We start from the raw sequence: 13,652 nt of genomic DNA on the forward strand, positions 1-13,652 counted from the left end.
TATGTTTAATTCATTGTGCTTGTAAACAAAATTTCAATTAAGTCAAATCTCATATTATCATAGTGCTATGGAAAAATTGTCTGGGTTATCTCTCTTCAAACTTTTTGAATATATTGTAACTTCACAGTCTTGCTCTTTATGTAAATCAGTGAAATTAAATAGAATTATTTTTACTTAGTTGTCAACAACGGGGAAAAAAAATCAAACAATTAAATATTTGATGAAAAACATGAAAATGCCTTGAATTTCAATTTAACAATGAAGTCTATTGCTGAACATTATAATTAAAAAAAAGCTAAAAATTTAAGAAAAAATTGCATAACAATTAAATTATGATCACTGAAAGGACAATTTTTAAAAAGTATAAAAATCGGTTTTAAGCATTAATGTTTACAGAAGATAAAGCAATAATTTTTTTTAAGCTGCCAAAATTGCTTTATTTTAAATTTTTTTTAAAAAAAATTCTGATTAAAATTTTTAAAAATTGCATTGAGGTGCATATCCTATCTTGCTACGCATATTTACGTTGCATTTGGTAGCTTTCACTCTGTTGGGAAGAAAACCAAAAAACAGATCAATTATCTAGTTTTATCGCTAACAGCAGACATCAGAAATGAAATATGTACACAATTAAGAAATTCAAAGGCTATGTTTCAATGTTAGGCTTTTTATCACCATGTTTTGAATATTGTTTAGGCTTTTTTTCTGGTTTAAGAAAAAGATTTCAATTTACTAGAACTTGTTAATTATTATGTGTATGATAAAAGTGTACATAAGCATTCATCTACTTAATCTTCTTTATATAGAAGATATAAAATGGGGTAGTACTAATTTTTTTTCTTCTTATTTCTTCCACTGTAAGTACAATTGTTATATTAACATTAATATTAAATTATTGATATAATAATATGGGATTTGACTTAATTAGAATGTTTTACAAACACAATGAATTAAATGTATGCCAGATTATTAAATAATATGGCTTTTATATTTACCACAATTTGATGCTTAAAAATGAAAATCGAAACATAGCTTTATGTAATATATTTTAGTGAATCTATAAATGTAATTTGAAGAAAAAAATATTCATCATTGAAAAAAGCAGTAAATTTTAAAAAGGGGATTTAAAAAAAAATTGCAACTAAGAGATAGATCAAAATAACATTTTTTTTCTTGTTCCGATTCTTTTTAATGTTAAAATATAAAATAACCAAAATATTTTCAATAAAATTTCAAAAACATTGGGAATGTAATGTGTCCCCATAACCCACCATTGATCAATATCTTATCTGCCACTTTCGATAATATTTTGGTGTATGTGCACCTCTGGCAGTGCGTTCAGCTCTCCGTGTGTTAACATAATGAACAAGAGGATCAAAACCTTTTAAAGTAGATGTCTTAACTGCAATACAAACAGTAAAAAATATTAGACACATCATAAAATTTTAGCTAAAACATATATTACAATCAGAAGATCTATAATATTAACTATAAATAAAAAAAAATAATGAAAACCACAGTATTACATATTAAAAAGATAAAAATCAAACAAATGTGATTCATTTATTAAATTGGTGCATATAAATCTTTTAACATTTTAATGATATAATATTTATTTAATAATATTAATCATTACTTTTGCTTTTTTTGAAATATGAAATGAAAAATCCTGTAATAAAATTTTAATGATAGATAATTAAATTTCTTTCATAATTGAATTCTATATAATAAGCATGCAAAGAGTTGTTTGAAAACAATGGATTAGCAATAAAAGTAAAATAATTAATATTGGAATTTTAATTATCATTCACTTCGTCTCAATGTCCAAATTTGATGAAAATGTAATTTACTTGGATTTTTGGCATTGTCCTCTATCATTTATTTTCTTGGTGGATATAAAGGTTGAATTAAAAGTAAACATAACAGGGGGGGGGGGAAGAGCACAAACTTTACATAATAGAAAAATTAAAGGAGCTATAAAATCGATGGCAAGAGAATCAACTCTTTAACACAATGCTAACAAAAGAACACAGTGTAAAAGATACGAAAAAAATTTCATCATAACAAGTTTTACAAAAGAAAACTGTTATATCACTATCATACTCCATCTTTTAATTCTTTTCTGGAATAATTAATGTTTGAAAGAATAAATTTAAGTCTTTAGTTTCAATTTTTTAAAGATATGAATCAGAAAATCAAGATTTACTACATTCACTACAAGATTTGAATGAATCCACAACAAAATGCAATAATAAAAATAAAGAGTTTTCGCAATAAAAAAATAATTTTTATATCAAAATAAGAATTCATTAGCTATTAAAATATAAAGACTTTAAATATATGTTACTTATTCCATCATTCTCATAATTTAGGTTAATACAATAGAAAGTTAGAATATAAATTGAGGTATTCATTTGATATTTTTGAATTCTCACTAAACAATATTAGAAACTTAAGCAAACTTTGCAAATACATACTCATATTATTTTCTTTCCCTTCTTCAAAATTTTTTCTTTCATGCAAGTTTTTAGACAAACCTACAAACTATTTGCTCATTAACTATACTTTTTTTTCTTTGTTATTAATTTTGTAGTCATTATGACTTCCACAGTTTAGTTCAAATTAATATCCTGCTTTGAAGAGAAACAAGAATCAATTTTGCTATAGATTTCAAAACTTTGAATCATATTTAGAAGTTCAGGACAAAACCAGGAATAAGCACAACACACTGAAAACTTTTTGCCACATCAACTTGAAAATGATTAATTCACAATGGCCGATTTCACATGTATTTATAACATTTAGAGAGAAATATACTTAGAATTACAGTAAATAATTTTCATTCATCATTATTTAAGTTGAAAAAAAAAAAAATAACAATACAACATTCAATTCATTAACATTCAAAACAAGTTTTTGTTAAAAAAATTATTAAAAATATATCATTTTAATATATGCAGTCTTTTTGAAGCTATAACAGTAAAATCTAACATTGCTGCACATGGGGGAAAAAAAAAACAAAAAGAGGAAGAAAGAAAATAAAAAGAAAGTTATCATTCATATATATAAATATAATAAATGTATTTTTGATGATCATAAACGGATTATATAAAGAAATATACCTTCATCATCCTCTTTAGAGGCTTCTGTATCTTTCCTCTTGAGGCTTTCTAAGAATTCCAGATAGTCAGGATCTAAAATTAAAATGTAAAAAAAAAAAAAAAATCTGCAATACAATTATTACAAAATTAATAATTACGAAAATGGTAGTTAAGAGAATGTCTCAACGTAATTACTAGCAATCATATAGTAACTGTGAATACTCTGGATAATCAGATCTGATAAATCTAGAGTTTTACAGTTAAGCCCCACTTTCAAATGAATCAAATCTTTATTACCCCCCACCCCTGAGAAATGCAATTTGGACAGACAAATGACTCTTTAATCAAGACAGAAGCTTCAATTGCTAAAATGATCACTTTTTACACGAAAAACAATCTTTTCTTGACAACTCATCATCAGTAACAATTTTATAAAAATATGTTTTATGGCATTTAAGAATTTTGATTGACACCATTTTACACAAAAGTACGACAAAAGATAACTAATTGATTCTTTGTCATTTGATAGCACTTCCACAAATGTAATGGCAACTAATTTGTGCTTCTCTGCACCATGTATCAGTTGAAAGATGATGGTTGGTGTTCCATTCCTTGATGGCAGCTAAGCTTAAAAGAAATTGACTTCCTTCTTATATTACCTTTGATGTCTGTGACCTTTTTTTTTTGTAGGATTGTTTAGATTCTTTTATGTATAAAATATCTCCTGCAGATGCTGCAGATCTTTACTGATAAATTTAAAAACTCTGTCTTCATGTCATAGGTGATGAAATGAATGACATTTATCTAATTAAGGTTAGAAGAAATGAAGGCTAATGAATGCATTATATTTCTGCCCTTTTATTAACTTTGTTATACAGACTAGTTCAAATACCAATCTGGTATATGGAAAAATAGTTAATAAATTTGCCTCTAACATCTCAGCTAATTTTGCAGATGAAAAATTAAAATTATGTGTTTGTGGATGAGTGAAAGAAATATTTTACTTACTTGCATCTTTTTTTTCCCCCAATCTGATGTAAAATTAAATTTTTAAAATTATTTGTTTTCAACCTCTACAATTTTCTACAGAAACCAAAGTATTTTCACACTTTAAGTACCTTATTTGATAAAGTTTTGCAATTAGAAGTATATGTTTAATTGAAATAGTTAATGTTTGATATTTATTAATCAAAAACTTCTTATATAGATTGAAATATTAAATTATCAATAAATAAAAATAAATGATAAATTATTAAAACATCTGATATTAGAAGTTAGGGAGAAAAAAAAGGAAATTTCTAAAACTTCCATTGGTTAAGGACTCACTCAAAGATTAATCCATGCTTTGTTTCTAAAAGGTTTGAATTACTTTTTTTTTAATGATACAGATTGTCTACAATGGATTTAAAAATTATGCATATGATCAAACAAATTACTAACTTCATATACTATAAAAACTGGGGCTGCTATAACTGAGTAATAACATACATCATAGAGCTGATAGAATCTCAATTTATATTTATAAAACACTTACCATCATCAATTGATCCACAAATACGATCTTTTGAAGAAGGTCCTTTTGGAATTTTTGCAAAAGGAGCAAACTCAACAATGGCTTTATACTTTGTCCCTATAATTAGAAGACATGCATTAAGAATAATTGTAAAAATAAAAATGTAACATTAACAACAAATATGTCAAAAGAATATAATTACCTTTTCCATATTGAAAGATGTGTCCATCATATTGTTTCAAAAACAATTCTGCATCCTCCCTATTAGCGAAGTTAATGTATGCTGTAGCATACATATTTTGATTGTGCCTAATTAGAAAAAAAAAAGACAATTATAATTAAATCATATATATATTTATAAACAGCGAAAGGTGTATGAAGTTTCACACATTAAGGTGATTTTTTATATGTAATTTAAAATCCTGATTATAATTAGTCTCCAAATGAAAAATAATGTAATTATAAAAATTTATATTATCAAGTTATGAGAAATGTCACAATTCTTTAATAAAACTAAAAATTACAATCTTCCATAGTATTTAGAGCGTAAATTATGCATAATTGTTGATGCTTCAATATGAACAATTGTCAAAGCTATGATGCTCTAAGTGGAAGAAAAGAGGTAAAAATAAACAGCATATATATATACCATGTTTAGATACAAATTTAAATGTTATTTCGAATACTTTCTGATAGAAAATAAAAAAGCTTTAGTAAAGCGTCAAAGTTTATAGTTTCTGATTTTTCATAAGGAATTTAGTTGTAAGAATTAATACAAATATGTATTAATGACATTTAATTGATTCAAGTATTATCCATAAATTAATTCTCAATACTTGCTTTGAAACTAACAGATCAAAAAAGCTAAATATACAAAACAGAGACGATTTGAGAAAATTTACGAATATTGCTAGAAATAAAGAAATACTAGGAATTTGCAATGTTTAGGTTTCATGGAAAAAAGTAATTAAAGATAGGAAAATAATTTCCAATAACGTCCAAAAACAAAGGAAATAATAAATAAAATAATTTGATACCTTTTCATTCAAATAATACTTTTTTTAAAAAAATGTTTCGTTTGCCTATTTATTATTTTTGATCTGGGAGTAATTTAACATCTATAACTATATATAAAAACTATGTTCTTTGTTTTAAAATTAAACTTCATTCTTTTATGCACCAACACTGGTTTCTAAAAGAAATAACAGCTGCATATTCTTGCATTCCTAATTATAAATAGATTTCAAAAGATAATTAGGCTAATTTTGTATTCTGTGGTTTCATAAGTTTTACAAAAAGATTAAAATTTTAATGCTATTGTACAGATTTTCATTCAGCAGATTCAATCATGCTTTATGAAGCAGGGCATCCATAAATCATGAGCAACTACATAAAGGGTCCATGAACTAGACGAGATTATAAATGAAACTATGACTTTTTAGATACAAGCATATAAATAGAGTTTGTCATTTTATTAACATAATAAATAAAGAAATTTACTTACTCCTTGCTTGCCTCTACAAAATATTTGTAGTCATGGGCAGGCAAAGGAGACACCAACTGGAAAAAGGATTTTCCAGTCATCCCAGGAGGTAGATGGCGAATTACCACCTAAAAATAAATCAAATTTCAGTTTGCAAAGTATATATTAAAATTGATCATATACATAAATCAATATTCACACTAGAAAATTAATAAATACCTTTGTTTCAGGAAGAATCTCTTCTTCTTCCTCACTTTCAGACGTATCCTCAATTATTTGAGGATCATGTGCATTTTCTTTGATTATCCGACTTATATGCCGGGGAATCTAAAAATAAATAAAAATCATTTAATTTTAAAATGTAATAACAGATTAAATTTATTTTTATTTCATAAGAGTAGTCTTTAAGACAAGCTGGTTTTTCCCTTACATAAATATACAGTATTAATTTAGTTATGTAACTTTTCTAAATCTTGCCACCTGAAAGAAATATCTACTACAAAAGACTAGGATAGGAATTAGAAAAATATAAAAGGACATAGCATATAGAAAACATATTTTAGCAAAATTTTAATACATAAATGGTATGAAAATATAATGAATGCTTGGCATCTATTGAAATCAATTAGAATAAGTGAAATGATAGGCAGAATCATCATCACTGCACCAGGCTGGTGCATTAAGCCATAACCATTATTCGACATCCAATCTGGTCTAAACTACCGCTAAGAGCATCTCAAACTCAACTATCTAAAGGGATTTCTTTCCTCAATAGTCACAATGGCACAATCGGTGCTTATTCTTTCCATTTGGTAACCATATCATTGGAATTCTAGTGTTATCATTTGGCGGCATTCTAAATTTAAATCCAATCCATTTCCAACTGCATTTTCTTTTTTAAATAGCTTGGCAGAAGTAGCTTTTTGAAATAGCTTGGCACGTACTATAAATTACAAACTTGGGAAAAAATTGTGCCTACCTGGTTGGGAGCAGTCGAATTATTCACTCTTAAATGTTCCTTTTTTTTTTTTTTTTAAAGCAGCCAGTATATGTCAGCACAGTTGCACAAGAACACGAAGTAATTGAACCTTTAACGTTTTCACTTGAATCATATCTATCAAAAACGTGCACTAACATCCATTCACCAGTCCAGTAAAATATCCACGGCAAAAATCCACTCTTATCAAAATTTTTAGCACCAATTTAACATCTTAAATTGTACTAACGTCCACAGCTTTTTAACAATTTGGCAGGATTTGCTAGGGGTATTCACGAGAAAGGCCGAGCCCCCAAAAATGTGGGAAAAGGCAACGACCAGCATTAATATGTGAAATATATTTATTAAGATTAAAGGAGAAAAGATAAAACATTACTACATAGAGCATAAAAGATACATGAGCGTGAGCTGCACGTCTTGCAGTCTCACTGCCCAACTCTCGTCTGCCAATAATGGCGGGAAAGCATTACGTGATTAATGACGTGACGCAACATGGCGCCATACAGGATACGGGATCTGTCAGCGCTTCCCACATTATTATGAATATTTTAATGACTGTCTCCTTATAAAGTATAATGTATTCCAGATTACCAATATGCAATTCTGATAGTGCGCTACTTACGATAACATATAGTCACAAAATATGGGTTTTCAATAAAATTGATCAAAATTTCAGAAAATCCATAGAAGCTCAATATTTTCCAAAAGCAGTCTATCGATATTCTTAAATGGTGCAATGAAATCTATGAAATTCTTATATTAAGTTTGATTAGTACAATATATTGCCTAAGAAATAGGCTCAATGGCTCTCTAAAAATATGAAATTGCATGAAGATTATATTTTATTTTAATCATTCATAATGTTAGTTTAAGAAATAACTCCATATTATTTAACTAATTATAATGCATATTATTTATAACAAATAAAATTACAAATGGATTGCTGTAAAATATTTTCAGTCCAAAATAAGCAAATTTACCAATATCTTATAAAAAATACCAGGAAATATAAAATGGCACAGTAATAATACAAATTAGTTACCAATATTTAAAATAATCCCATATTGAATATAATCCTGAAATGAAATTTCTATATGCAGATAATAACATAGAAAAAAAAACTATCATCATTCCATAAACAAAAATATGTAAAATATAAAATTCTAGGTAAGAAAAATTATAATCAATATTAATACAGTCATTATGCTTATAATAACTTAAATAAGGCATAGTTGACTATTTATTAGATACAAATGAAAAACAGAATTTAATTAAAATTGTTTTCATTCAAGAGATAAGAAAAAGTGTAATATTTTAGTAAAAATTTTTCAAAAGTAATCATTAATTAAGAACCTTACAATTTTATTAAATTTTAAACAGGGCACATAGTCTAAAACTGGTGCAAAAATTAAGTACTTTTAAACACCTTAGCAAAAAAAAAAAAAAAAAAAAAAAAAAAATTAAAGCACACTTGTATAAGCACTCATATGTAAATTACGTATTTTCCTAGCATAGGATTTTTTTTTTCTGTTTTATAATATTACATAATTTTCAAAAGAAAAAAAATTAGCCATTAATTTCAAATGCTTATTTTTTTGCATTTTAATATTTATTTCTATACAATGTCTTTTATTGTAAAATTATGCTTTTTTTTAGTTTTGAAGAAACCAAAAATGATTATAAAAATGAAAAACTATCAACAACAAAAAAATTAAAACGAATTTTATTAGAGTAACAATAAATAAGTGATCTTTTTCAACATTTCTTAAAATTAATAAGTCACCGATTCATTTAGATAGATAAAATATTTCTGAAAATGCTAGTATTAATGTAGAAGTCTAGCATGAACGAAAATTTCGCATTTGATTTTTAAATATGCAACAGCAAATAAGATTCAATGTGACTGGGATAAGAAGAGTAAATTTCTTCCAGCACTAAAACCATTCTATTTAGTAGTTTTCTTTGCAAGCTCATAAAGCTAAGAATTAGAGCATTCCTATGGCTATCAAAGTACAACTGTCAAAACTGATGATAGAACAATGTCATGTTCTAAATAAATTTTTTAATAATTTTTAATTAAAAATAATAGTAGTGCTTACAAATGATCAGACTAAAAAGAAATTGTTTAAATCTCCTCTGTCTTCTAAAGTTTAATAAAACCCTTTTTTTAACCTTTAATGCTCAATAAATAAAGCATTTTTACTGGTTCGGCCGTGTGATCTTTGGCAAGTGTTTTGGCGCTTAATCCTTGACATGAGGTTGAAAGTACCCGAAATGCATATTTGGTTTTAGATGCATTGTTCTTATCTGATTAAAACAAAAATTTAACTCAAAACTACACTTTTAGTCACAAAATTACATAATAAACTTCATCTATTTAAGATATTACATTTTTTAGTTATCGCATTTACATGTTTCCGAAAGTACAAAAAAGCAGACAGTCAACTCAAGGTTGGGTTTGGCTCATAATTTCATAGATTCCTATAGATGTTAAATCTGTGCACCGAATTTAATCTATCTACCTCTCTTTTTCTTTTGTAATTACTGTGTTATTTGAAAAGCCGAACATCCTCTGAATAGATTTTACTCAAAATTTGACATAAATCTGCAAATTTGGTGTAAAGGCTGTTACTAAATTTCAGCCATGTAGCTCTAGGTATTTGTTGAGTTATCGTTCTAACAGACAAATGAACCAACATAGATTTTCCAAACTCAGGAAGATCTAAAATGTGGAGATTCATCAAAATCTCTGGTTCGAATTTTCTATCGATCACAACTTTTTCTATGCTATGTATATGTATAAACTGTGTCCAAAACTAATTTCTCAAAAATTATTAAAACTAAAGAAAAAATTCATTCATTCATACCAAACTTTCATAATTAAAAAGTCAGTTTTGTAGCATTTCAAACAGTGCTAAAACAATTTTTGTGTGATAATATGCTTTGATGTTATGATGAAAATATGTCAAAACTTTTTTTTAATCAAACTTCAAATTAAAAGTTTGATAAGATTTTTTAAAAAATTTCTTAGAAATTTTTAAGCACCGGATCCCACAAGTCTCCTTCAAGTTCCGCTAGTTTCTTCCTTAGTCAAAAAACTAAAATTTGGCAAAGTTGGTCCAACAAATAAAAATTTTCAAATTAATGGAGGTATCAGGAAGATATCAGGATCATTGAAAATTTAAGGCTTCAAGTTAAAATTTTATTATATTAGATTTTACAAGCTTGACTTTTGTACAAGTCGTCCTAGCTGTAACAAATCGTACATGTGATTGTCCCAAAACAGCATGATGCATTAATGAGAATGATGAATGAATTTGTAAGCATTTTTAGAGCAGCTTCTCTTATGTTCAATGTATTTTTTTGGCACACCAAATTAATCTTTCAGTTTTCTTATCTTACGCTCATCAGACCAATTTACATATTCTTCTTTAACAACACATAAAAGTTTTAATACTTACCTACTAAGCATATCTTAAATAAATTCTTCAATATCTAAAACACTTAATATTGAAGTTTGAACGTTTTTCAAACTGCAATAAGTACAACACAGTAAGTATTTCCTATTGCCCTTTCTGGATAACTAATCTAGTATTTTAATAAATGGCAATGTGAATTCCTGAAGAAAAAGGCAGCAAAAAAAGAAAAAAAGAACCATTAATCATTATTTTAATATTTGCTAGATCCTCTGGATTCCTTCTTCGAATTATTCCCTCTTGTTGGTTTTCTTTTTTGATATACCCAGTAAAGAAGCCTTTACAATAATGATTTCAAATTAACATATTCAACTTGTAGGAAAAGATAAAATGAAAAGCTTCCTTTGTTCTTCACGAGAAAATTGAGCACTTTTTAAAAGACCTTTTCTCAATATTATGCACTTTTAAGGTGCTTAAAAATGTTTTTCAAATTTAAGCACTTTTCATGATGCTACACACCCTGTTGAAATCTAGGAAAAGTTGCTCTGAATTCCACAATACCAAACACTTGTTAACCAAATTTATAGCAGTTTTTTTTAAAACATATAAAAAATCATCATTACAAAAGAAGCAGATTAATACTAAATAATAATTACCTTTTGGAAAGAAAGTATTTCTTCCTCGTCATCACTCTCTAAATAATCATCTTCAAAGAAGTAACTATAAAAGCTTTCTGCTTCCATCTTGGCAAATGAGCTAAAAAAATAAATATCATTTATTTTAAGCCAGCTATATATAATATTTGTAATATGAAAATCTTTACAATTTACTGGATCTCAAACATAACTAATGTCTCATTTTATATAGATGTCAGATAATAAATTAACATTGAAGAAAGAATCATTTATCCTCTTTCATATACTTCTTCCATTACGAATTCTTTCTACTAATTCTAAACAAATAGCTGAAGAAATTAATTTCGTACTATTGCCTACATTAGGCAAATAGATATTATTCTTGAAAATAACTAAAGTTAAAACTAGTCCATTCAAAAATGTATGGAGTAAAAATCCTCATAAAAAATGATCCGTAGATTAAAATAATTGCTATTAAAATGCATCCTAATATTTTAATTTGTATAATCAGTATTGTCATCAACTAATTTTTCAAAAGAAATGAAAATGCGTGCAATAAATTGAATTTTGCAAATAGATTACCCGAAGCAGTAAATTTAAAATACTAAGTGCAAAAGAATTGTAAACTGCAACTACCAGCGGAAGTAAAATAAAGTAAAAAAGATTATTCAAATAATAAATTCCAAAAATATTTAAAATCAATTCAAATTATAATTACCTAAACACAAATATGTACACCAATGATTCAAAGAAACCCGCCACGTGAAACTCGATCAACAAATGCACGTTGGTTTGTTTTTAGAGTTGAGTTGTTCCTCAACTATTCTTATTATCATTACATTTTCTTTGAAATGATAATGCAAGAAAATTCATTCAAATATCGTGCAGAAATGTTAATATCAAAAGTCTGTGTGTCTGTATCGTGTTCCACTAATAAATATATATATATATATATATCAGTAAGTAGTAGAGCCGTAGCCGTGGAACTACGGTAGAGCCAGACTATTCAGCCTATGGCTGTAAAATTGGACACCTTAGATTATCCTAATTAGGGATGACGAATATTTTCAGAGCGGTTATTACGTAACCAATATCAATAACTCACAAACACAAGTGATCAATACTTTTCAAAGAAGGGTGTGATTCAAATCCTTGATACATTCTTACTGATGATATTTCGATTACAGGTTTTGGATCACGATAGAAAGTAACACACGATACGATATCACTGAAATTTGCCGGAGCGGTGACTTTACTGGAAAGTAACAATTAAAACGATCTGTCCAATGGAAGCTCTCGAAAGAAATCTGTGATTGGATTGAAAAGTGAACGGACCGGTTATTAGAATTATCGTATCGTATCATTGAATTGCATATCACTGAATATCATTGAATTGCAAATCACTGGAGAGGTGATTTCACCGGAAAGTGCGAAGTCATCGCTCCACTTTACTTGAGTGACCCTATATTCGTATTTGATGATGCGCTATTCCATACAGATCATTTTTAATAGCTCGTTACATGATTGACTTTGACTTCATGTACTCTGTTTACTGCTGCCGCCATCTATTGGTAGAATATAGAACTAAAGTAAACATTTTAAAGAAAGGACATATATTTTTAACTCATCTTTTCCAGAAAATGGTTTACTCTAATAAATAAATTAAATAAATAGTTTTGAGAAAAAAAATTTAAGAAGTAAGCTGAAACAGATAAATTAATTCAATCACACGTTAATTAAATTAGTAAATTAAGTATTAGTTACAATTAATAAATTTTATATTTAATATTAAGTAATAATTTTTAATCAATAATATGATTGAAATAACAGATATTTGGAACGCATATTTAAAAATAACAATAGCAATATTATTTTATATTCAAAAAATCGTAGATTATGCATCTCTAATCCTAATCTGTACCTCGAAGTGATTTCTTCCTGTAGTTTCAATAATTAAATAAAAATTAAGATGAATTTCGGCATTTTCCAGCGAGAATTTTAAAAAATAAAATTGCACAAATGTGAGGATTCGTTGTTCTAATATTTAAAAAATTTGTCCTTTTAATCATACAAAATTGCGAAATTTTTCTAAATTTCGATAATTTTTAATATATATATATATATATATAATGGAATAATTCTAAATATTAATCATTTTTTATATTGCTCAGTATTGCATTCTGATATTGCACAATATTGGTTTCGCCATATTCACAGTATTTCACAATATTCCCAAAATTACTTAATTCCCAGTACTTGCTTAAGTATTAAAAAATGTTAAATAATTAAGCCTGTAACATTATTTCTAAACCAATATGCATTATTTTCTTGTTTTACGCCAACCTTAAGATACGAACACGTGTAATCAGCGTGCCTTATCCAATAAACGAGGGTCGTTTATATGTTTTATATATATATATATATATATATATATATATATATATATATATATATATATATATATATATATATATATATATATATATATATATATATATATATATATA

General features: G+C 26.7%; 1 protein-coding gene across 1 annotated transcript; it reads right to left on the reverse strand.

Moving 5' to 3' along the window:
• Positions 1-1,074: 1,074 nt before the first annotated feature.
• Positions 1,075-11,912, reverse strand: LOC129968894 (regulator of nonsense transcripts 3A-like). Its single transcript, XM_056083226.1, has 8 exons — positions 11,864-11,912; positions 11,167-11,266; positions 6,317-6,424; positions 6,119-6,225; positions 4,817-4,923; positions 4,636-4,731; positions 3,123-3,194; positions 1,075-1,402 (listed from the first exon to the last, which is right to left on the reverse strand). Exons 2-8 carry the CDS (start codon positions 11,251-11,253, stop codon positions 1,278-1,280), a joined length of 702 nt encoding a protein of 233 aa, XP_055939201.1. The 5' UTR covers positions 11,254-11,266; positions 11,864-11,912; the 3' UTR covers positions 1,075-1,277.
• Positions 11,913-13,652: the final 1,740 nt, after the last annotated feature.

This window comes from Argiope bruennichi, chromosome 5 (assembly GCF_947563725.1).
Source record: "Argiope bruennichi chromosome 5, qqArgBrue1.1, whole genome shotgun sequence".
Lineage (NCBI taxonomy): Eukaryota > Metazoa > Arthropoda > Arachnida > Araneae > Araneidae > Argiope > Argiope bruennichi.